Source organism: Papilio polytes, unplaced genomic scaffold, assembly GCF_000836215.1.
Source record: "Papilio polytes unplaced genomic scaffold, Ppol_1.0 DF820711.1, whole genome shotgun sequence".
NCBI lineage: Eukaryota > Metazoa > Arthropoda > Insecta > Lepidoptera > Papilionidae > Papilio > Papilio polytes.
Window position 1 is genome coordinate 132,226 of NW_013528493.1, and position 25,327 is coordinate 157,552.

Here is a 25,327-nt window from a genome sequence, read left to right on the forward strand (position 1 = left end):
TAAAATACGTGTTTTAAGATGTTGTTTTTTAATAATAAAAACACTCGCAATTATATGCAACTTGCACAATCTAAAAACCTTATGTAGTACAATTAAAAATACATTGGAAAAAAGTTTCATATAATAAATGGATTTAACATTTAATTTAAGAATAAAATATTTCATTGCATTAATTTTTCAATAAAAAAAAACACAAAACGATAATAAAAACAATCTTAACAATAAATTAATATACGATCGTTGCAAGAGTCCAAATAATTATTGCAGACTAGATAACTAAACTTTAAGTACCTATAAGTAAATAACATAATAAATATCAAAAAGATCTTGTTTATTTATAAATAACTTTGCGTTACTATCATAACACCTATACAAGAAAACACGATTATCTCTGTTTTTTTAACACAAGAGGGATCACATTATTATACAGGTGCTATGAAAGTACACTCTCCAATACAATGTTTCGTAACACAAGTTTATTACTTAGGCTCCCTATAAAAATAGGTGGAATCAATCTTTTTTGGCACTATTTAACTGGAAGAATTCTGTATAACCGTATGTAACAATAAAAACTATAATTTAAATTAAGTTTACACTGCCAAAACACTTGTTTTTACAGAAATATAAAATCGCCGGCCATATTGCGGGAAAATGTGGAACTAATTCTTTTACACAGATGCTATACGATTGAAGCGCCCCCATTAGAGCATTTTTATTTTTTCGGGAAGAATACGAAATATATTATTTTAAAAATTGGATGCAATATGTTTTTGTTCAGATGTTGAGACGTTAAAAAATAATTTAGTAACATTTAAAAGAGTAATTCAATGAACCTCAAGCATTAGAAAATACATTTAATTTTATTGCGTTTATTTTAGGCGACAATAAGATACCGTTTAATGTTTACGTTTAATTTTATTGCGGGAAAATGTGGAACTAATTCTTTTACACAGATGCTATACGATTGAAGCGCCCCCATTAGAGCATTTTTATTTTTTCGGGAAGAATACGAAATATATTATTTTAAAAATTGGATGCAATATGTTTTTGTTCAGATGTTGAGACGTTAAAAAATAATTTAGTAACATTTAAAAGAGTAATTCAATGAACCTCAAGCATTAGAAAATACATTTTATGTAATTAAAATTAAGATATTAGAAAATTAATAATATTAAGAAGTATAATGCATTTTACTTAAACAATAATAAGGGAAATATATTAAGTAGTAAAGTACGTTTTTACCCAATAAATATATTAAGTACTACGTAGCAACTTTGACGAAACATTTGATGTTGAATACCAAAAAAAGAAAAGAGTAAAAGAAAATTTGTTTATGGTAAGTAGTTAGTATTATATTGAAAGTAAAAATTAGGTCCTTTTCATTGGATTCCTGTATAAGACATACGTTTCCATGACAACCACATCTCTGACGTCATACCAGTGAACGTACGAGATTAAATATTATTTGTTGCAAAAATAATATCGAGATACAAACTAAATTGCTGTAACAATGAGTTACGACATTAATTGAGGTTATTTAAAAAAACTAAACAAAAAAAGACGTCATAGTTAAGGACCTAATATAAATGTTATAATAAAATGCCAATTGGTCCGATTCGATCAGCCTCATTCTCCTTTATTTAAATAATATCACCATCCTTAATATTTCATTTTTTTAATTTTAACATAATACTGATTCTGTTATATGTGTCAAGGGTTTAAGATCTTTGTTGTGACAATTTTCGTCACTATTTACACATTAACGTGAGTTTAATCTACCAAAGCATTCGTATGTTATTTTTTATAGATAAGACAATGCTTAGTCAACAGTGCAAATTCAATCATATTTAAAGCTAAAAAAATATCTAACGCTAAATAAGAAATGTACACAACGGCGTGACCGAATTAAAACCGAAATTAAACCATTATTACTGGAGAATTGTTGTCTATTTTTGTGCTTAATTTCTTTTCGCCATTTTAGCACTTGTTTGCGGTAGTGAGAATTCGAACTATTTAAATAAAATTGTCAGTAACAATAGGCACTATTTAATCTAAATATTATAATAATATTTAAATCAAATAGTAACAATATTAAAATCGAAACTATTTGCCAAGCAAATTTGTACGGATCGGTGCTAACATCAAGCGGAAAGAACGAGAAATGAAAGTGGAATATTTTCTACAAATGTGATAGGTTTTTAACGTTTTTGTTTTTAACAATTGACGCACTAATTAACGACATATTGTTTCGTTTAGCTAAACCCTTTACGCAGATTACGCGATCGCTAAGTGTAATTGTTGTTTCGGTTCCGCTCCGCTTTCGTATGTCAAATAGTAAAAATTAAGAAAATATAAATAAAGTATATATTATGTATTATGTATGTAAATTATGTGCTTCGTATTCCATACAATAATTAGTGATTATCCATTATAATTATGGAAAGAAATTAATTTAACAGATTTTGTCTACTAAGTCTATTGTCTAGTGGATTCTACCTAAAGTCCAATTCACATATCATGAGAGTTATTATAAAGTTTCAGACTCTTAAAGGAAAATTATTAAAGTAAATATTAATACGAACTAGTATTATAAAATCTATGTCTGGGTAGATCCATATGTACCGGGAGGTGGTCGATATTCTTCAGGTAAGGCCATCATTTGCTTTTTCGTGAACGCGTATTTTCTTACTCCGATATTCTTAAACGTATTCTCTCTGCGACAACCCTCACTGGAATTAAAAGTAAATAATATGTTAATAAGCTTTTTTTATAAACCACTGGAATTTGCCAAAATAATGACACCTTCTCGTTTGTAAATGTATTGTCAAATTTTAACACAAATATGGGATATTTCCCTTCCTTACAAGTCCCCTCTTCTACTTTTCATTGGTCGCAAAAGTGGAAAGGAAAAAACGACTAAAACTAGGCCACAGATATGTAATTTCCGGTAATATTAAAAATCTATGTTATCAGGGAGTAACATAGGCGGCTTTTTACAATTTAACACCGACGAAGTCGCGAGCAACAGCTAGTCGATTAAAAATTCTCACCTTCTCATGATATTTAATGCTTTTTTCATTTCATGTTCCGCCAAATGATATTCGGAAGCTAAAATAGAGCATTGTTCCAACGTCACTGACATCCCGGTTCTGTCTTTGGCACTTTTACACGAAGTGAATCTAACACCTGAAGAAAAAAAATAAATTATTTTAATACCATAATACTGCAACGGACGGAGAGAAGTCTTATCTATACATAAATAATAAAATTAGAGTGTTTGTAATATCTAAGGAAAAAATTCTAGATTTCGGGATGATGAATACATAAGATTTTCATTATTAGCAACGCAAATATGCGTTGCTAATAATGAAAATCGCGTTTCAAAAATGTTTGTCTGTCTGTCTGTCCGCAAGCTGCGTTTGTTCCGGGCAATCTCCGAAACGGCTGGGCCGATTTTGACTGGACTTTCACTGGAGGGTAGCTGACATAGACCCGTATATTATAGCCTACTTTTTTTTAACCGACGACGACGTGAACCGATTTGGACGATATTTTGGAAGGTATCTCGTAAAAGTATATGCACGCGGGAATGTTATAGACGACAATTTTTTTTTAAATTCCATGCTATGGAAGTTTGCGGGTGACAGTTCGTAACGAATTATCTTACTACGTTAGTATTACACCTTATAAAAAAAAATTACGTAATAAAACCGCAAACATTCGTAATAGACCCTCTGATTACATTGGAACTAGTTAGTACTTTTTAATTCTTTTTAACAATCTAGTAGTAGCTTATTTATTGAAATTCGACTATGTTATTTATATTATTAATACGAAAATTTGAATGGATGGAAGTTTGTAAAGGGCTGCACGGATCTCCATGAATAATTGCATAATTCTATGCCTATGGTCTGGATGAATACATAAGCTTGTTTTTTATATCTAGTAAATCATTTTTTAATTCCCTTTGCACTCCATATCAAAGTGACACATATTAAGTATATTTTTTTCTAACAAAATGAGTTTTATTACCATTCATAAGTCTTGTTGCTAACGAAGATAAATGTAACACTTCGATATTCTTCGGTATTTTCTTATGTACAGATATTTTCAGGTTCTCCATAACCTCCTCTAATGGTTTCGTTCTTGATGATGCTGTAAAAACAATACAAACAACTTATTTAACTACACACTTAAATCTACAAAAAGTATTCAAGTTTATATTTTGATAATACTTGTCTAATACGAAATTTCATAAATATCTGACATAAATTGCATACAAGAATAAGTTAAATAAGTGGGCCGATTTTGATGATTCTTTACACGTTAGATAACTTAATTACTAAGATTTCAAACTGAAACATAACACACCATTTTTAATCATACTTCATACTCTGCATTTATCTATACTTCTATACTTTTATACTATACTCACTTCATGCTTTAGGCTACATATTTTCACGCCATTAAACATAGGGGGTAAATATTTTGAAATGTGAGAAAGAGACCATAAGTTCCTGCCAACATCAAGGAAGCAAGATTGCCAAGGTTTGTAATGTCATGTCATTTTGACATTTGCTATTGATAATTTGACTAATGTAAACAATAAAATAACATTTTCATAAGTTTATGCGGATGAAGTCGCAGTGGAACAGCTAGTATTAATATAAAAGCCGATATTTGGACGGATTTTTGCTACAAATATCCAAAACCTATTTATGGATTTACAGGCACAGATGTAGAACATGAAGTAGAACTCATAGGCTACTTACTAAGTTTTTTTTTTAAATTGCTCGCACTGGCAAAAGATAGAAAATATAAGAAAAATTCACCTCTGCTTGCTGCTAAAACATCTGCGGGGAATACTTTGTTATATTTATGATAGTACTTGTTTAATCTTTCCAGATTATCACAGTTAGATTGATATTGAGGTGTAGTTTCACCCAAAGCTTCAGCTAAAGTAGCTTTCTCGTTCACACCAATGTTGAAGAACACTGCGGTTATTGTAAAGTTTAGATGCTGAAAATAAAAACATTATTAAAATTAGCTTTTGTAAAAAAGAAAAATGTAGAACTTCATCGCTTAGTTGTTGCTCCAAAACTTTAGGATGTGTTAAAATGTATGAATAATGGAAATATGTAAAATAGTTTACCTGTTTACATGTAAATTTTGAATAGAGTGAATCCGAAATAGGAATGGAGACAGAGAGCGCACTTCTTGACCCACTGACTTGAGGAATGGCAGTAGCACTGAAAAAAACATATTAAACTATATAAATTTACATAAAAAATTTAAGTTGCTCCTATTTGAATACAAAAAGGATAAAATTACAATTTACTAAGTTTTTTGTATTTTTATTAAACAGTGACATCTGTGGCATTTTCAGAAAACTACACAGCAGGACTCAATAACACAACTGTTACTAGATGACATCAGTTGACAATAGATGGCGCATATTTGTATTATTTCCGATAATAAATAGTGACATCTATGAAATGTCTTTGAAAACTAAACAGTTGCAATGAACGATGTAGTTACCTAAGATTGCGTCAACTGACAATAGATGGCGCTAATTTGATGAATAATGACACCTATGAAATATCTTTGACAACTAAATGGCTGCATTAATCGGCGCGGTGTTCGAGATGATGCTAAGTAATAATAGATGGCGCTGATATTGATTAGCATTGAATGTTCGATCGGATTTTTAACTTTAATCTAAAATAGATAACTATAGAAAAAAAGATTCGAGGGGACGATTAGATTTTTTTAACTAACGATTGAACACTTGAACTAGATTTAATAGCGGGATAGAATAGCTTTCGCCCACGGGAACGCACGCATGTTTTACGCATTATATTAAGAAATCTTACCTGTGTCCTACTTTAGTAAGTGTAAAAAGCACAGTTTGTAGATCCTCAACAGCAACAACCATGTCACCCCACATCGCCTTCTCTGTAGAATAAAGGCTGAGCAAAGCCTCGAAGCCACACAAAGGGCCAAGATCTGAACTCAATAGCTTCACTATTACTTCTGCAGGCATAGAGTTGAACCAACATAGAAGACCCGCAGTTACTGTGGCCAGCTGTGAATACAATAATCTTTTAGTAAAGTACAAATTCATAGGTTGTCGTTAAAGTCGGTTCTACGATCGTGCCTCTCTATCGCCAGTTCCACGCTCTCGCTCATATCAAGCGGGTTTATGTGCTGTTTTATATTGAAAAAACCTTAATTTTATTGTTTCTTTGCAAACATCGGCAATCACATGCTCCAATCACAACGAAGGCCATAGAGAATTAAGTTACAATAAAAACATTGACTCTTTGCTATTGGCTTGTAATTTTTGCCCAATAACGACATAGGGATGCTTTTATGAGAAAATTAACTTACAGCTTGTGAGAAGCATGTATCACGTCGTGTTTGTAATGCTGCATGCTCCTTCGTCCACGTCGGAGATTCGCATCGTATCCTCATAGCGGCGTGTGACACACGAGACCAGCGCAACAATATATCCAATTGCCCTTTCATCCGCTCAACCAACGAACGTAAACCATCCAACTGATCTTCAGATACACCTAAAACATTTGAATATTATATTTGATGAGCCATAATAAACAAAAACATTTCTCTTATCTGCATTTGCTTTAGTAATTAAAGGTTTTTATTCAAACACAATAAACATACCTGTGCTAGTATCCAAATTCTTCAATGTAGAATCGGTAAATTCAGCAAACAATGTTTGTATATTAGTTCCGAAACTTTTCAGGGACAATAAATTGCTTTCTCTTGCACTTGAATCTATCAGGCCTACAGTTGGCAATGTAACACTTTTAGTTTTTATCTCGGTATTCTGTAAAATCATATTTAAAAAAATCACAACCACAAAAAATATTATCAAATGTCCAAACTTAACTTTCAATTATTCTAGTAAATTATTAAAACAAAAATATAATCACCAGCAACATATAAACAGCACATTCATATGTCAAAATTCAATTATGAAGTAAAAATAACATCATATGCATTGCATAGAATAAAAAAAAAATCGCAAAAACAAAAATAACTTCGCATATGCAAAACAAAACGCTTTAAAGTAACAGGATAATTAAAAACTTTACCTTATTGCTTAAGCTATCCACTACACTTCTATAAGAGACTTGTTCAAACGAGGCCGAGGAAGTTTGGGTTTCTATTGAATTTGTCTTACTCGGTGTAGCAATTGATTTTAAATTTGCACATCCTTCACTGTCGAAGTAATCATTGTGGAAATTCAATTCAGTACCCTCTATTATATCTCTGATAGAATCCTTGCTAAATTTCGAAGGTCCAGGATAAACATTCTTAGTGGTTGATAGAGACGGTGCATCTCCAGTCGGTGAAGTATCTTTGGAACTCGAACTTGAAGATGCATCATATGCATCATTATCAGAACCTGCATCGAATATACTCAGTTGTTCTGTGAGACGTAGAATTGTTGATATCGTCTAAAAATAATCTTAGTTATATATTGTACGTTCTAGAAAGACATTGGAAACTTAAACACAGGTTATATTAGGGTGACGATGTTATTTTGTTGATATTAACAGATATTAATGTTGCAATAATTTAGTTTGCAATAAATATTTTTTTTACTATTATTATAAATCATCTTTTCTCCTATTAATAGTTAGCTATGTGCCACAACTAATTTAAATGTTATATTTTGCAGTAATCCAATATGCATACTAAAATATATGAATTGACAAGTATCAGAAATTCTTAATAATTAAATATTCACTAAGGGAGATCCTCAGTGCAGATTAAGCATTAGAAATATACTCTAAATAGCTAATTAAACTACAATGCAAGAACATTAATTATGGCAGAAATTCTTAGCTTAACATATTTATAATCTCACCTGGTCTTCGGAATCATCAGTACAAGTATTCTTTGGCCATCCAATACTGGCTAACATCTCCTCAACTATGCAGGGTTCCCATAGAGCAAGAATACTTTTTATCTTACTTTTTATAACTAAAAAAATAAACAGCAAACACATAATTAATACAAAAAAAACTACAAAAAGCATTAACTTTACAATATGTGAATAGTCCCTTGTACTGTGTAATATTAATGTATTCTAATAAACAATCATCAGATTAACTGATAGGCTTGAGACTACCCTAAATTGATGGTATGCCCTTAATCACAATGACCCAGTGCGTGTTTATATATATCCCAGTAATAAGTAACATTGCAAGCTGTATATCAGATAATTTGAATACTATAAGCTGAACATTTCGGCTGTACTACAGCCGTAAAAGCGCTTATACAGCCCTTATAAGTTAAAAGAGGACCCCAATTATATTGCTTGAACTTAAGTTAGTTTTCGTGGATACAAAAAGTCCCTTAAAACATTTTAAGTTCTAAATTGGCCGGTATATTAACTTTAACGACACTTGCGTCACACACACGAGCGTGAGGGATAGAGTTAAAATGCCTCGATAATTTCAGAGTTAATTTATTCAACAGAGTCAACTATTCACAACACTCACGCAATTGTTTCTTAACACTTCACGACACACAAAGCACTTTAAAGAACACCACTGGCACTGTAACACTTGTATTTTCACTCCGCAGTCACTTAATCTTCTTTGCAATTCACTTAGGACTTCTTCTTCACAGTTCACTTTCCACCATATGACTGTCACAATTGACTCCCCTTATATACCCTCCTTATTTATCATTTTATTCCAGATCTTTCTCGATAGTCCGAATCACAAAAAATTCTTAATGGAACATTCTCGAAGCCGTTTAGAATTTTCGAGACATCTTTTCGCGAACGTCATTTTCTTTACTCGCGGCAATCGAACATTCTGGAAACAGCTCGATTATTCTTCAAATATGTTTTTTGCTACTCATCAATAGATGACGTCACGACAATATAATTTATTTTACAACATATTTATTTACCTTCAATAACTGTTACTATTTCTTCCTTCTGCATCGCTTGCAGAAGAACTAATACCCTGTCCATATCATTGCCTGCTTCTTCACAGAGACGTCTTAGTGCGACAACATTGTCATATTCCACTTGTATTTTATTAGCAGTTGCCAAATTTAACGCTGCTTTTGAACTGTTTATGTCTTTCACCTGCTGTACTAATCTGCAATATTGTAAATGCCTACTTAACACATTCTATACCACAAATAGTATTAAAGTGAAAACAATATACAAATATACATTAAAAAAACTTGTTAGCTAGCTATGTGTTCTTGATCTTCCTGACTATATTTGACATCTATGCCAAATTATATAGAGATCCATTTAGCTGTTTTGGAGATACCTTCTAACAAAATCTATATAAACTTTCACTTATAATGTGATGTGCATGGATGGATAAGGGATGGATAGATATTATAAAATGTTAGTAAGGTGTATGATTGTATTTTTACTTTTGAGTTTCAAATATATGGTATTTAAGTTTATCTAATGTAAAATTTATTACCCTGAAGATTGTTATAGTAAACATATATTCTAAACACTTACCGAATCAGACCTCCGGTTCTTTCAGCCTTGTGTGTATGAGCGGCGAATGCTCCAGCGGTTATCACGTCATGAAAACCGGTCCTGTTTAATGTATCATTGTGTACCCACATTCGTTGCAAATGTAGGTTAACGGGTGCAAATTCTAAGCTTGATTCATCTGAAAATTATTAGAAATTAACATATAAATACATATACAGAATTATTTTTTTTTTATATAAAAAAATGTTTTTGTTAGGTTAGCAAACATTTTTAAAAACTAGCAACATATATTTATGTGTATACAACATATGTGTATACGGTAAGGGTCTTCATTTACTATTCAAATAACTACATTTTATTCATAGATACATTTTAACTTTAAGTACATTATTGTTTATGTACTATCTTTATGATTTACTGTATAACCAATGACAGTTATTACTATATATCATATATAAAAAAAACACAATATCTCATTACTTTAAGGGCCTGTCCCACCAAATTGTAAATTGTCCGATAACAATCGAACATGTAAAATATGTGATGGAAGTATCTAATTTTATTCCCCTACCTGACAGTGACATCAATTAAGCTATCTGAGCCTCTATCAGCCAGTGGTGGGACAGGCCCTAAATATATCTTATATTTCAAATAGAATCCAAAATATCAATAAAAATCATCTACCTTTTTTAGAACTTCGCTTAAAATATGGATTTTCCGCAATTTGAAGACATCGTTTAGAATGACAATAATGTTTTAACAACAACACATGTGTGCTAGCCAAATCCAACTGGCGAGCCTCCCACTGTCCGCTTACAGATCCTACAGACAATATCTCTTCTAAAAGCTCCTTTTCCCTTTGTACGTAAATATCTCTGAAACAATACAAATAACACTATTAAATCCTTCCTCATTAACTTGTGTGATAACTAATATATATGTACTCACAACAACTGTACAGGAACTTGATAACAAAGTTTTGGTTCCGCCATAATTTCATGTACAGTAATATCACCACCGAGACCTGAATGAAATCTATATGTAACTTGATGGCTATTCACAAAGTTCTGCTTCAACAAATTACTGTACGAAGGAAACTTGAGCTTCAAACCCAATCTTGGTGGTAAAGATTGGGAACGGCGATGGCACATCACTTTCTGTGGTATATCTAGACAATTCTTATCATTACAATGACTGGGGCTTGTACCAATATAAGACGGTTCTAGACTCCAACCATGAATGGTCACAAAACCTACTGTTTTATTTTCACGAGTCATTAAAGCTACTCTGAGTCTTTGGGCTTCCTGCAAAAATAGAAAATCATTTACTCCTTACAAAGTTATAATATAATTATCATACTAATATTAAAAATGCGAAAGTTAAGATGGATGGATAGATGTTTGTGAGAGTTTGTTGCCTAAACTATTGACAGGATTTAGATGAAATTTGCTATATATGTAGAGATAGGCACTTTTGTTTCTTTTTATTCCACGCGGACGGAGTCGCGGGCGAAAGCTAGTACCTATATAAAAAGATAAAAAAAAACTCACCTGTATAGTACTCAGCTGCAGTGAGGTGAAACCCATAGGAACAGCTGTTTCAGTAACTCGCTCCTTAACATTGTATGCAACAATCCTGATCATTACATCACCTGTCAAACCATCGCTTGCACGAAAAAGTATTGTCTTTGAAAAGAAGGGATTACTGCAACTCTAAAAAAAAATAAAGACAAATTATTTATTAATTAAATTCAGATAAAGAAACTAGCAGTCACCAGCAATTTAATCTGTCATAGAGAACTTTTATCTCATATAAAAATCTTGAGTGATCCCCACTGGGGGGATTGGCCAAATAGAAAAAACATTCCCATTGTGTTAATTGATTAGCAGGCCAATCTGTCTAAAGGGGAATACCCCAAATCCCGGTTCAAAGTTCTCTAGGTCAAGTAGCTATATTGTGTTGATATATTAGTCAATTCCTTCTTTGTGGAATACATAAAAGTGTTCTAGTTACTAATTCATATTACTAAAGCAAAACATAATTATTACAAACCTCGACAACTTCGGTTGTACCATACTTGATGCAAACCTCTTTAGAATATCTGACATAAACAACAATCAGTGGTGAAGGTGGCTTCCCATATGCATCACATAAAAGATTGTCACATGACAATGCAAGTTCACATAGTGGGATTTCAGTCATATCTAAAAAAACAATTGTAAATTATATAATTGAAATAAGGTAATTAAGGAATAATTAAAAGACAAATTGACTTTATTTTGTATTTTGTGAAGTGTACAGTTTTAACTGGGTATGAATGATATGCAAGTTTATATAACTAGGTTTGGACTGTGACTCCGTTCATGTAGAATTAAAAAACAACAAGGGTAACTAGCCTTCCCATAATTCTGATCTGTTCCAATTAGGTTTATTTGTATTTTTATTAGACAATAAAAAGTTGCACAAAATAAAAAAAACTTACCAGCAATGATTCCCTTCTGGATTCTGTGGGTTGTGATATCCACAATGGGTCTGATTTTATTTAGTCTTTCTTTCAATGCAATAAATTGTGAATGTATAACATTGTACGGTGCATTTTGTATAGCTTTTATCCAGTGCGATCTTTCTGCTTCATTAAGGGCAGCTATTCTATACCATAAGCCATTGTCCCAAACTGAGAATAAAATAAAGAAATTACCTAAGCATAAGAAAGAACTTAAATTTTATTTTAAGTAAAATCATTTAGTTCCGATTCAATAAATACAAAATTTTCAATGGAAAAATATATTCTATAACGGCAATAAAATTATTATAAAAGATCTCTATTACCATTTTCTTGATGACTTTTTTGACATTGTTTTACAAATCTCATCAACATCAAAACTATGATATATCAAGTAAGATTGTTAGAAAATCGACAAAAATGTAATGATTTATTTACCAATTTGAAATGGCCAATGCCCATTATCATCTTGATTTTGTTCCTTGATTTTATGGTTTCCCAGCACTATAACTCCCATGGGTTCATACCAGGGCTCAGGACCCTTCAAATAAAACAGTAGATTACCTCTAAGACGAAACCATCGAGCCGAGGAACCTGTAATCATGTATAAATTTAAATATGTCTTTATGTTATATTTATATTTAAGTTTCTATCGAAAATCAAACGCAATTTGTATTGAATACGGTTTATAAACACAACAATCTTGATACATACCATCAGATCTTCGAAAAAACCCATCCTGTTTTTCCTTCAAAACTAGTACTCCTTCACGTTCAAAATTTTGAGTAGTTTGAGACGCCAAAGCAGCTAATTCATGCTTATTATATCTCATATTTATACACTTGCATTATTTTACTATGTTTGTCGCATATAACACACCCAAAAACTAGGTTATTTGGGACCGCCCTATGCCTTGGGGTATAAAAATATGCTTAAAATCCTTTTTTCAAAGCAAACTTTGACAAAAAGGCCAAAACTTTGTGTTTATTTACATTTTAATAAAAAAAAAAGTAATTCCAGATCCCTTTACTACTATACGCATTATCATAATTTTTAGATGATTATTAAATTAATTTTCGTAGCATTTATCAATCATTTATAAACTGCAATCTGGAATCAACAAACCTTAGAGCCATTCCATTTGACATTTACCAAAGAGATAGAGGAGAAGTAGAGTACTGTTAGAGGTGGGCGATACAAATTGTATATGGGAACAAAAACTATATATCGGAACAAAATCAAAAATTCGCTTAATAGCTCATACGGCGAAATCTATATATTACAATATCGAGATATTTACGATTTACCGAACACTCGTTAACCTACGACAAATTGCCTGAGACAGACACTGATATTGCATTAGAACAACACATCAATATCCATCGTATTAAAAAAAATGATATTTTAGTAACAGATTTTTGTATTTTTATATTATCACTGTCTTGTATTAATTCTAATGTTATGCGATGTTACTTTTTAAATTTTATTTTATTTAATCTTAAACTCCAATTACACACATAATTTGAGTTAAATTGTTTATTACGTCGAAATAATTGCGGTAGAAACATTATTCTTATTGACGTTGTAAATTCTTCTAATTTAATAGAATTATTAATCAATAGTATTAGTTTCAGCAAATAACGGACAAATTATATTAGTGTACTTTATATTTATAATAAAAAGACTGACAAGTAGAACTTTATCATTCCCTTAGATTGTGTTGATAATTTAAAATTAAAGGTACGTCTATAATTCATCATCATCATCATCTCCTTATCCTACTCCCGTAGGGTCGCCGCAACAGGTTTTTGTCCTCCACATAACTCTATCATACGTCATCTCAGTCATCACTCCCTTTTTGATCATGTCACCAATCCATCCATCTCTTTCTAGGTCTACTTCTACCGATGTACCCTTCCACACTCATAACTAACGTTCTCCTTGTAACATGCGATTCATCCCTCCTCATAACATGCCCATACCATGCTAACCTTTTACTCCTAACCTTCTCTACTATGGGGGCTACTCTCAAACTTCCTCTAATATACTCATTTCGTATCTTATCCATTCGTGTTACCCCACACATCCATCTTAACATTCGCATTTCTGTCACATGTAGTCTCCTTTCATCCGTCCCTTTCACTGCCCAACATTCAGATCCATACATCATGACAGGTATAACGACGGCCTTGTAAATTTTCTCCTTTAATTTAAGTGGAATTTGAGGGTCGCATATTACTCCTGTGACCTGTCGCCATTTCATCCATCCCGCTTTTAAAGGTACGTCTATAATTAAGTGCATAAAAATCTAAATTTTTGTGTCCTAGGTAGGTAATAGGGTCTATTGTAAATATTAAAAGTTTTGATAAATAATAAACTTAAGACTATATACTACTATTATAACTTGTATCAAGAGTACCGGTGGATCGGTTTTAGCACTTGTCTTGTAGTCACTTGTATTGTGTGTGCTGGTCCTGGGTTCGAATTCCGCCATATAACCATGTAATTTTTTCCCGAATTTCGTTTGTACATAATTTACCAGACATTTCTACTTTGAAGAAAAACATTTTGATGAAACCTGCACATATGTGTGAAGTCAACCAACAAGCAGTGAGGCAGTGAGGTTGACTAAAGCTTAGTCACCCTCCACGGATCTGCTCGGGCGTACGGTTCCAGCGGGGTCGTACCGCATGATGCAACGTAGTGGTGCCGCGGAAGCTGTGGGATCGATACTGGTTTATCCTGCCCTCTCGCAGACCTCTTGGGCGTCTATTCCAGGAGGAGTTTTGGGGAGGCTAGCCCTCTCACCACAGGAGCAGCTGCTGCGGTGACTAGCGCAGTTGGGGCCGCGGATGAGTGCGGATAGCGTACCCGTAGGAGGCTGGTTCCTCCTACGCATTATGGCGGTGGTTTAGTAAAGCATTCTCCTCGAAAAAAAGGCCTCGTCACCCTACTTCATGGTAAGCTCAGTGGGGACGTAGATATAGTGAGCTGGTGATAATGATGGTGATCCTTCTGTCTACAATACCGTATTGGTTTAGATCTATGAATTTAAAAAGAAATATTAATAATTTAAATCGAAAATAATTGGATATATTTTTATGAAATCTGTTATGGAAAGTGAAATTCGGTTTTTTTAAAAAAAAGGGATACACATCCCTTAGCGCCGCAGCCACAAACCATAGAGAAGCGGTGCTGCCATAAAATAATTACTATTTTCTACTAAAAAAAAATACATTTAACTACAAACTGCGAAAAGTTCAGAAAAAGCAATTTATAGTTATTTATAAACATTCGAACAAATGTTACTTTTTAATAACATATTTCTTAAAAGCCTTGGAATTTTGCTCGCGATTTTAGTATAAGGAACTAGAACTCTGTGGTTTAAAAAATCGATGAAGGCACCGGCAACCACTGGTAACCCTGTATTCATTACCCTGCCTCTGTCATTTTTATTCGTGAGCGTGAGCCGGTGGCTGCATACTGACGTAGGAGGAGTTCATTTTAATTATCAATAAATATAGAAAATGGACACGAGAAAATTAGCGGAAATATTAAGGGCAACTATTGACCCTAATCAAAGGCAGCAAGCTGAAGATCAACTGACACAGGTAATTTTAAATGATCATCCACATGTTCAGCATATTTATAACACAACCAAATTCAATAGTATGTCTTACGAGCGACACCCTTTTGTGTTCTCCTTCATTTTGACAAACTACTGAATCCGTGACTTCACTGACTTCCTCGTGTATTCGTATTATAACATGCCGCGCTGGTATGGTTAGGTATTTGGCGTGTTTATGCGTTGCTTTATCTAAATACTTACTTTTAATTTATGGAATTGAATATAGTAACACGCTTTCAATACTACTATCGATTTGGAACCGACATTAACATTTCTATAATTGCCATATGTTTAACCATACCCTACGAACCTGGATGGTTATTTGACTGCAAATAATTAGCGAAGTTAAAATCTATCTATAATAAATATTTATTACTTATTAATCGTCTTCGTTTTTGAAAATAGGAATTATATCGTCTACTGAATGTAATATGAATTGGAAATCGATTTATCTATACCTCAGTATATTATCAAGATTGATAATTTTTCAGTTTAGTATTGTCTAGAGAGCTTTTACCTCTCTTACTATAATATATCCGCCCTTGGTAAATTCGCGATCTTAGTCGTAAGTTAGAATTAATTTCTGCATACCAAACAGTAAATGACCAAAATTACAAATATGTTTATTTTCTTGATAGCATGGTATTTTTTTATTGTAACATTTTTACTTTAGGAGATTTTAAATATCTGGAGAATCTCAAAGTTACCTACCTTGCCTTACCTTTATACCTAGCATACTTGATGGTGTTCTTATATAAATAAGAGTATCTAGAAAACTTAGATATTCCATTTCAGTTGCTATATATACTTTACCACTGGTACTGAGGTAGTAGTTGATGGCCTAATTCTCCTTAGAGTATGACTAATGGGGACAGAAATAAACTGTTTTGTGTTTGAATCAAGACATAATTGAAAACAAAAATACAATTTATTCTAGTATGTTGGGTAGCTGAGTGTTTTGTACTGAAAACTACTCAACAATTTCAAAAGTTACCTTAGGCATCACACTGTTACTTTGTGAAGTAAAGAATTATGATTACTTTGAGAATACTCACTTGCCACCATGGATGTTGGTGTCTTGTACATTTAGAAAACTTCCTCTCAAATAGATAACTGTTTTAAAACTTACCTAAATGTAAAATAAATAAAAGAAGTGAGACATTTATACAAAACAGTACAGTTTGATTAATATATGGTTTTAAATAATGACTTCATATCTTTCATGCACATAGGATCTATTTATTCCTTTGTTCCCCAATGCCACATAAAAAATATGCTAAACCAAATGACGACAATTCTTATTTGGTTTTCAAAAGTCTTGATTTAAAAAACATTTATGTGCAGACATTGAGGCTTTTTTCTTTTGTGCAGACATTCAGTTTTTTCTTTTGTACAATATAACAAAAGGATGTTTATTAATATAATTTTTCAATAGTTTAATTTACATGGAAACAGACAACCAACTTTGAAATAGCATTATTATTCGGCAACCTGGCTTTATATAGCTGAATAAAATTGTCTGTATGTAATATGGAAATAAAATTTTCTGTTTTTTAAATCTTTATCTGTCTACCTGATTTGGTTTGGATGGAGGAAATAATTTTGTTTCAATGTGTGCGTATTTAGTATATTGAGATGTGAAGGAATATTTTAAATGTTCACTCCCATGTTGATACAGTAGTGGGACAGTACAGTAGGTACAAGGATTATTTACAAGAAATAATACGATTTATGGTTTTGTTTGCAATACAGTATAGTTAAACAATAAAATATGTACATAAAGTTTAAAATATTACTAGATATGTCTTGTGTAAGATTTTTTATTCAAAATACTAACATTTTGCTATCTGAATCCATGTGTTTATTTAAGCTCACATTTTGTAGTTATTTTAATAGCGTATGTATTCTCTTAAAACTTAACATACAATATTTTACAGATACACAAAATTATTGGATTTACACCATCACTGCTTCAAGTTGTGATGTCAAATGATGTACAAATTCCAGTCCGGCAAGCTGGTGTCGTATTTCTGAAAAACCTTATAACATCAGTATGGCAGGAAAAGGAGGCTGAAGAAGGTGAACCTATACCATTTAGCATCCATGAGCAAGACAGGGCCATGATTCGAGACATGATTGTTGATGCTGTCATTCAAGCACCAGACATTATCCGAGTTCAATTGTGTCTTTGCTTAAAGACCATAATCAGACATGACTTTCCATCACGTTGGACTCAAGTGGTTGACAAGATTCATATCTATTTACAAAATCCGGAAGCAAGTGGATGGATGGGAGCCCTGTTATGTCTCTACCAACTTGTGAAGTGCTATGAATACCATATAGCTGACAAGAGAGTGCCACTCATGGAGGCTATGAATTTATTGCTACCAATGATGTATAACTTAATAGTAAACCTCCAGCCTGATCAATCAGCTGATTCTGCGCTCATACAGAAACAAATACTTAAATGTTTCTATTGTCTTATAAAGGTAATCTATTTTAATTAATGTAGTTAATATAAATTTAAGTACTGATTAGTCTGTTCTAATATTTGCATTGTAAAATAATTTTTAAAACTAACAAGTACTTAACCTTAATAATTTATTAATTAATGTGGATCATTTGCTAACTACTATGTTTTTGTTTTTAGTATTTGTTGCCATTAGACCTGATAACTAAAGAGGTCTTCACGAAGTGGATGGAAGTTTTTAGAGCTATAATGGAGCGACCAGTGCCAGAGCATACCCTACAAGTTGATGAAGAAGAGCGATTGGAATTGCCATGGTGGAAATGTAAAAAGTGGGCAGTCCATATATTATACAGAATCTTTGAGAGGTAACTGACAATTGTAATATAATTATCGTTCACATAGTGTCTCACAAGTAGGAAAACTTGTTTGTCAAGATTCTATTCAATTTTATTACGAGTTTAGTGATTTTTTTGTATTTTTAAAATAGGTAATAGATGTCTTTTGTTTTATTTTACAGATACGGAAGCCCAGTTAATGTCCGCGATGAATATGTCCAATTTGCAGAATGGTATCTCAGCACTTTCACCAGTGGCATTTTGGATGTGCTCCTCAGAGTTCTTGATCAATACCGCAACAAGATATATGTTTCTCCTCGCGTTTTACAACTGACAATTAGCTATGTTGATCAGTGGTATGTGAATTTCTTTGGCCAACTAAATATTGATAAATGATTGTTGCTGTATTCTAATTATAAATTTGTTTGTTTAATAGTGTAAGCCATTCACATTCGTGGAAATTGCTTAAGCCCCATATGTTTGCGATCATTCAAGATGTTATATTCCCACTGATGTCTTATTCTGAAGCTGATGAAGAATTGTGGAATTCAGATCCCCATGAATACATACGGTTTAAGTTTGGTATGTAGAAAATTGATCAATATTAGTAGAGCTACAGTGTAAACTCTATATAACGCGTTTTGCGACGTTATACAGAGTGGACCTTAATTGGATCATCTGTAATTACTAACATAGTATTACTTTTCCATATTTCATATTAAAACTATCACTAACACACAAAGAATTTCACTAAGTTATGATAAATTGAGTACTCTGATTTCATACAAAAGGAATATTATTGGTACGTAAGTTGAAATAAACTCGTACTAGATAAAGAACAAAAAAGTACTGTTTGAGACTGGTGCTCGAGGTAATGACAATTACATCGAGTGACGTTATAAGGAGTTTACACTGTATTTATTTGTTAATATGAGTTAAACGTATATTTATTTTTAGATATATTTGAAGATTTCCTCTCCCCCGTATCTGCTGCTCAGACCTTACTGGTATCATGCTGCAAGAAACGCAAGGATATGCTGGAGCGCACTATGCAACTTTGCATGCAAGTGTTAACAAGCCAGAATGGCGAATATAGCCCCAGACAGCGTGACGGAGCTCTGCATATGGTGGGAACATTGAATGACATCTTGACTAAAAAGAAGTTCTACAAAGAGGACATAGATTCCCTTTTAGGTCAATATGTGTTCCCGGAATTTCGTAACCCATTGGGGTACATGCGAGCTAGAGCCTGCTGGGTTCTACATTGCTTTGCAAATGTTCCTTTCAAAAATGAACCACTGTTAATGGAGGCTGTACATCTAACAGTGAATGCTTTGCTTACTGATACTGAACTACCTGTTAAAGTCGAGGCAGCTATCGCCCTCCAGATGCTACTAGTATTGCAAGATAAAGTCCAGAAATATCTGGAACCTCAAGTGAAACCGGTTACAACAGAACTGTTGAAGGTTATTCGTGAAACCGAGAATGATAACATTGCAAATGCTCTTCAAAAAATTGTACCATTGTATACTGAACAGTTGATGCCAATGGCATTTGAAATCACTGATCATCTTGCAACAACCTTTAGCAAAGTTGTGCAAACAGATTCTGGGACTGATGAGAAGGCTATCACGGCAATGGGTCTTTTGAATACGTTGGAAACTGTTCTGAGTGTTATGGAAAACAATCCCAAGATAATGGAACAGTTAGAGAAGACAGTACTTCGTGTGGTTGGATACATCCTTCAAGGCAATCTAATTGGTAATGTCTTTAAAAAGCTAACACTTGGTATTGATTGTAACACTTGAGATAAACTACAATCCTATTCTTATGTTCTAGAATATTACGAAGAAGCTATGACGCTGATCTGTAACTTAACTGCGAAGTCAATATCCGAAGATATGTGGAAAGTTCTGGAATTGCTGTATCAAGTATTTGAGAAGGAAGGATTTGACTACTTTGGTGACATGATGCCAGTGCTACATAATTATATCACTGTGGATACAAATGCATTCCTGTCTAATGAAAATCACATCCTTGCTATGTTTAACATGGCTAAAGCGGTAAGTTTAAAAATTTATTACTAATTTCAGTCTATTTCTTTGCTGGCAATCGTCAACCATTCAAATTTCTCGAAATTGTCTATACCACTGCTTGTTTGCCACCTTCTTTTTACCTTACCTGCAACAGCTAAGCAGTTGTAACATTTATGTAAAGACTGAATTATTTGTATGTTTAGAATACAATATTTTCAATATAACATTCTCTCTAGGATTCTTGTAACTTCACCTAAAATTATATAAAAGTAACTTGTACTGATTTTCTTCATGGAGAGTGAATAGGGAGTAGATATGAGAATTAGCAGTAATGTTCTAAACACCATTTTGAGGTTATCTATAACTAAATCTGACATATACACAAGCTGCTAAAATTATATCAATTATCATAAATAACTTATGTATTACTAACGTGACAGCGATAGCAGAGCGAAATAAACACTGTCTTGTTAATTGCTAAGGCATTTTAGACTCAATCATGTTAAGCATTATATACTTTGATTTAATTTTATATTTAACTAGAAGATGATTCAATGTGCATTAAAAAATCCTTTGTCAAAAATACTGATTGTAAAAGTGGATCAAATCAGTGTGTGAAACATCAATTCATATTGCACTAGAGACTGTTAACCAGATCATGAAACTAAGCTTTGCCTATACATTTATAACACCATGAAAGTAGATCCTCGGGGCTGATTTAAATTCTTTGACATTGAAGTTTGTAAAAAAAAGTATACTTTATATGCGACTTTTGTGTTGTCTTGTACCATAACAACTTTGCTATATTTTCCACAGTATATGGTAAAAAATACCTTGTTGATCTTACCTTGAATTTAAAAATGGTTTTGGTTTTATAATATTTTGCACCATGTAAATATGGTAATGTTCAGAGTGGTTGGGTTGCTTTTTCATAACTTATGCATTGCGTACTAATGCAATGCGAATTGGCAACGTCGCAATTTGTCCCTTCACATGATTTATTGCATGTACACACATTTACTAGGAAGTTAAGGAAATATTTCTATATTTGAACATTGCTTTATGCAAATTTATTTTGAATAGCAGACAAAATAATTATGTACCACTTGCATAAGCGAAAGGTTGAAAGATTTTTATGTTTAATTGTATTTGTTAATATAACCCTTAATGATAATATTAATAAATTTGATTATTATTATTTTGAAAAACTTAAATTTAAAATGTTTTTATTTTACCCCAGGTACTGAATTCTGATTCAGAAGATGAGTGTGAGACTTATGCAGCTAAATTGCTTGAAGTGATGGTACTTCAGTGCTCTGGTAAAATTGATAACTGTCTCCCATCATTTGTTGAGCTTGTTCTGCACAGACTGACCAGAAAGGTTAAGACATCTGAGCTAAGAACAATGTTGCTTCAGGTAAGAGTTTTTAAATTTATTGGGAGAATATGAATATAATGAAATCTCACTTTTCTATCAATCAATCAAACTGATCTTAGTGTACAAAAGTTGAAAAGGATTAACTTGTCAGTATGAAAATTATTATCATTAATATATTTTTATTAGGTGTTGATTGCCATCATGTATTGCAACCCGCCTCTACTGTTCACAATCCTCAATAAGTTGCAAGAATCAGTACCAAATGCATCTATAACCCAGCATTTCTTCAAACAATGGATTCATGATACTGATTGCTTTCTGGGGTAAGTTAAAAGATGTTGTCCAAGATTTTACATTTGTTAAAGTCATATGGATTGTAAAATTGATAATTGTTTTTTTCAACAGTCTCCACGATAGAAAATTATACATTCTGGGCATCTGTACCTTATTTGACATGGGACCACAGCGGCCAAATATTGATGAACTTGTGCCAAAGATTCTGCCATCGTGCTTAGTGCTGTTTGATGGTTTGAAACAAGCGTATGAAGCTAAAGCCGAAGCAGACGAAGACAGTTCTTCTGAGGAAGATGAGGAGGAGGATGAAGGAGGTATAAAGATTTTTACTTGTTTAATTAAAATATTTGATATCCAAGAACTTTTGATTTATCAAACATAAATTTTTACTTTCAGCTGAAGTGCTTTCCAGTGATGAAGATGACATTGAAGAAATGAATAACGAGTACTTAGAAAATCTCGCTCGCATGGCAGTTAAGAACAGCGCTGAGCAAAATGTCAACTTAATAGCCAAATTAGAGGAAATCGAAAGTGAAGATGTAAGTAAAGAAATATTGTAAATTAAAAACAAATATACACTGGTACCTATTCTTGGTTATAGTATGAGAAGCAGTATCGCTAAGTGGTTCATTACCACTACTTGATAAACTCATATGTCAAAGATTAATGAATGTAGACACAACACAATATACACAAACTATTGGAGTCTCACTCAATAAAATTAAAGCGCAAAAATGATTAAAAACAGTCATTCTGAGCATGTTAATAAAAACAATCAGTTCTCATATAATTTGTGCCAATTTTGTTATTTGGTTTCCGTTGTGATTTTCTTGCTAGGTTAAAGGTTATCTATCTGTTGCTGGAAACTGTATTCAATTTGTGTCAATTAGTATACATTGATACAAATCATAGATCATATAATTTATTTATATGCAATCGATATTAATTTCAAGTCAAATAAAAATATGTTTTCATTAATACATTAGAAACACTATTTACTAATTCCAGAGTCTAATTTCTTATTTACAATACACAGTTCTTGTATTATGTAGGATGACAGCAATCATAGCATAAATATGAATGATCATATTTTTAATAAAAAGCTCTTTACTATCGAAACACTTTAGGCTATATGTTTTAAAACTATTCAACTAATGGGGGAGACAGATAGAAAAAAATGACTCAGCAAGAAAGGGACAAAAACTACAAGCCAATATTAGCAAAAGAAGGATGTTGTGATGGTGACTTCAATTCATAGCTCTTGAGAGCCTTTGTTTTTCGAATTTATTTATCGATATCCAATAATATTAAGTAATTGTATAATAAATATGAATTTAACTAGCACTGTATGTCTTAGTCAGGGTGTTATGGTAATATGTACCAATGTATATAAAACAATTATTTGATATTTATATGTAACCAAGAAATATATTAACAATAAACATGTATTTCAGGATGACGATGATTTTGTGCCAGATGAATCTGCCATAGAGTGCTACACAACTCCACTGGATGACAAGGATTGTCCTGTTGATGAATATGTCAACTTCAAGAATGCACTCTTAGGTAAACATAGAATATATTTTTATCCATATATCTTTATTAACTAATTTACTATGTAATATATTTTGTGTAATTTATTTGAATATAAAAGTGAATATAAAACATTATGTAAAAAATAGAGCACCACTGGCTATGGAATCCCATGACTCAAGCAACTAGATATTATTATTTTAATAATATAAAATAACATTCAATTATATTAAAAGTTGTATTAAAATTTAAAATGTATAATTTATAATAACTTTGAGGGTACCTTAAAATCTAGTTGATTAGACAGTTTATGCAAAATAACTAAATATGGCAGTCATGCATAGAATTGGAATGAATTTAAATAGAAACAAAGGATATGTAAATAAATGTTAAAATTAGATATTTTATATTTGCAGCACTTTCTGCTCGCGAGCCAGTACTTTATCACGCTTTGACTAGCGTTCTGACCGAAGAGCAGCAAAAGGAGCTGAATGCTGTTTTTGTCCTCGCTGACCAACGCAAGGCCCAGCAGGATAGCAAGCGCATTGAACAAAGTGGAGGTATGTCTATTATGAATCAATAAAAAATATCAAATTCAACAACAATTAAAAGCTACCTTTATTTTTAAACTCCTACCATTTGTTTGCTCATTGCCTATCTTTGTTGATTTATATCTGTTACCTAATAGGACCTATGTCCCATTTTCGGATTTTTCTGAAGGTACATACTGGTACCATAGACAATGCATTTTTTAAAGTGTAATTTTAAATTCAATATAATGGATGATATTCTCGTACAACCTACCCAACATGGTATCAATTGATAGTACTTACAGTGTATGCTACAGTATGAAAAAATGAAAATAACTGCAACTATGAAATGAGGGATATTATGTGTTTGTACAACCACCCTAACACGAAATATCTAATACAAAACATGAACTAAAAACTCAAACAACTGGAAATATAGAGATATCTTAATTACAGTATTATTCTCTTATAACTGCTGTACTCAGAAAGGTTTTCAATGTAGTGTGTCTAACATAAAGGTCCATATTAATAGTTTCAATTTTCTTTGTTTCAGGATATTCTTTTACAGTACCAGCACAAGTTCCAACATCGTTCAAATTCGGCGGTTAAATTATTTAGAAAAGAATAGTCATTAAAATATAGTCTATAATAATGCATATAATAATTATGTCACGCATTTTAAACACGATTCACTTATTGATGTCGTTTATCGTAATTTATGTGTTGTCTCAATTTAAAATTTTATGTATTTCGATGATATCCTATTTGTAATGTGATGTTGTACGCTTCTAAAAATGTAATATTTCTTTTTATGAAAAACTTTCAACTCGCTTATATTATTGTAAAGATTAAAGTCTCTATCTGTCCTAAATGTTAATACAATATCCAAATGTCGACTTCCAGAATTAGATACACATTCTTTTATACACTTACATATCAATTTAATTGTGACGTTTGTAGCTGAAACATATAGTCATTTTAACCACAGCACTTTAAAAACTTTTACACTTTGTTTTTTTTTTTTCACACAGAAACTTTGTTTTACTATTTTTTTACTCCCAAAGTTAAATGAATTTTTTTTTATATTTTAATGTAAGAAATGAACTTAACAT

The 25,327-nt window shown here is 32.2% G+C and overlaps 2 protein-coding genes across 3 annotated transcripts; one reads left to right on the forward strand and one right to left on the reverse strand.

The window, feature by feature from the left end:
- Window positions 1-930: 930 nt before the first annotated feature.
- On the reverse strand, window positions 931-13,145 carry LOC106110272 (type I inositol 3,4-bisphosphate 4-phosphatase). The gene is made up of 19 exons (XM_013292037.1): window positions 12,726-13,145; window positions 12,450-12,605; window positions 11,991-12,182; window positions 11,561-11,712; window positions 11,059-11,220; window positions 10,457-10,812; window positions 10,193-10,383; window positions 9,530-9,686; window positions 8,953-9,146; window positions 7,898-8,013; window positions 7,119-7,484; window positions 6,685-6,850; window positions 6,391-6,575; window positions 5,874-6,085; window positions 5,153-5,249; window positions 4,833-5,019; window positions 4,033-4,155; window positions 3,051-3,186; window positions 931-2,729 (listed from the first exon to the last, which is right to left on the reverse strand). Exons 1-19 carry the CDS (start codon window positions 12,841-12,843, stop codon window positions 2,597-2,599), a joined length of 3,399 nt encoding a protein of 1,132 aa, XP_013147491.1. The 5' UTR covers window positions 12,844-13,145; the 3' UTR covers window positions 931-2,596.
- A 2,309-nt stretch (window positions 13,146-15,454) lies between these two features.
- LOC106110265 (importin-7) lies at window positions 15,455-25,281 on the forward strand. 2 transcript variants are annotated; one of them, XM_013292025.1, is made up of 14 exons: window positions 15,455-15,622; window positions 17,577-18,128; window positions 18,290-18,474; window positions 18,627-18,800; window positions 18,881-19,026; window positions 19,402-20,205; window positions 20,284-20,507; window positions 21,721-21,897; window positions 22,045-22,181; window positions 22,264-22,466; window positions 22,549-22,691; window positions 23,607-23,718; window positions 24,102-24,245; window positions 24,769-25,281. In XM_013292025.1, the coding sequence occupies exons 1-14, from the start codon at window positions 15,539-15,541 to the stop codon at window positions 24,822-24,824; spliced, it is 3,141 nt and encodes a 1,046-aa protein (XP_013147479.1). In that variant the 5' UTR covers window positions 15,455-15,538; the 3' UTR covers window positions 24,825-25,281. The 2 variants fall into 2 exon arrangements, with proteins under 2 accessions (XP_013147479.1, XP_013147480.1); XM_013292026.1 differs by having other exon boundaries at window positions 19,414-20,205.
- Window positions 25,282-25,327: the final 46 nt, after the last annotated feature.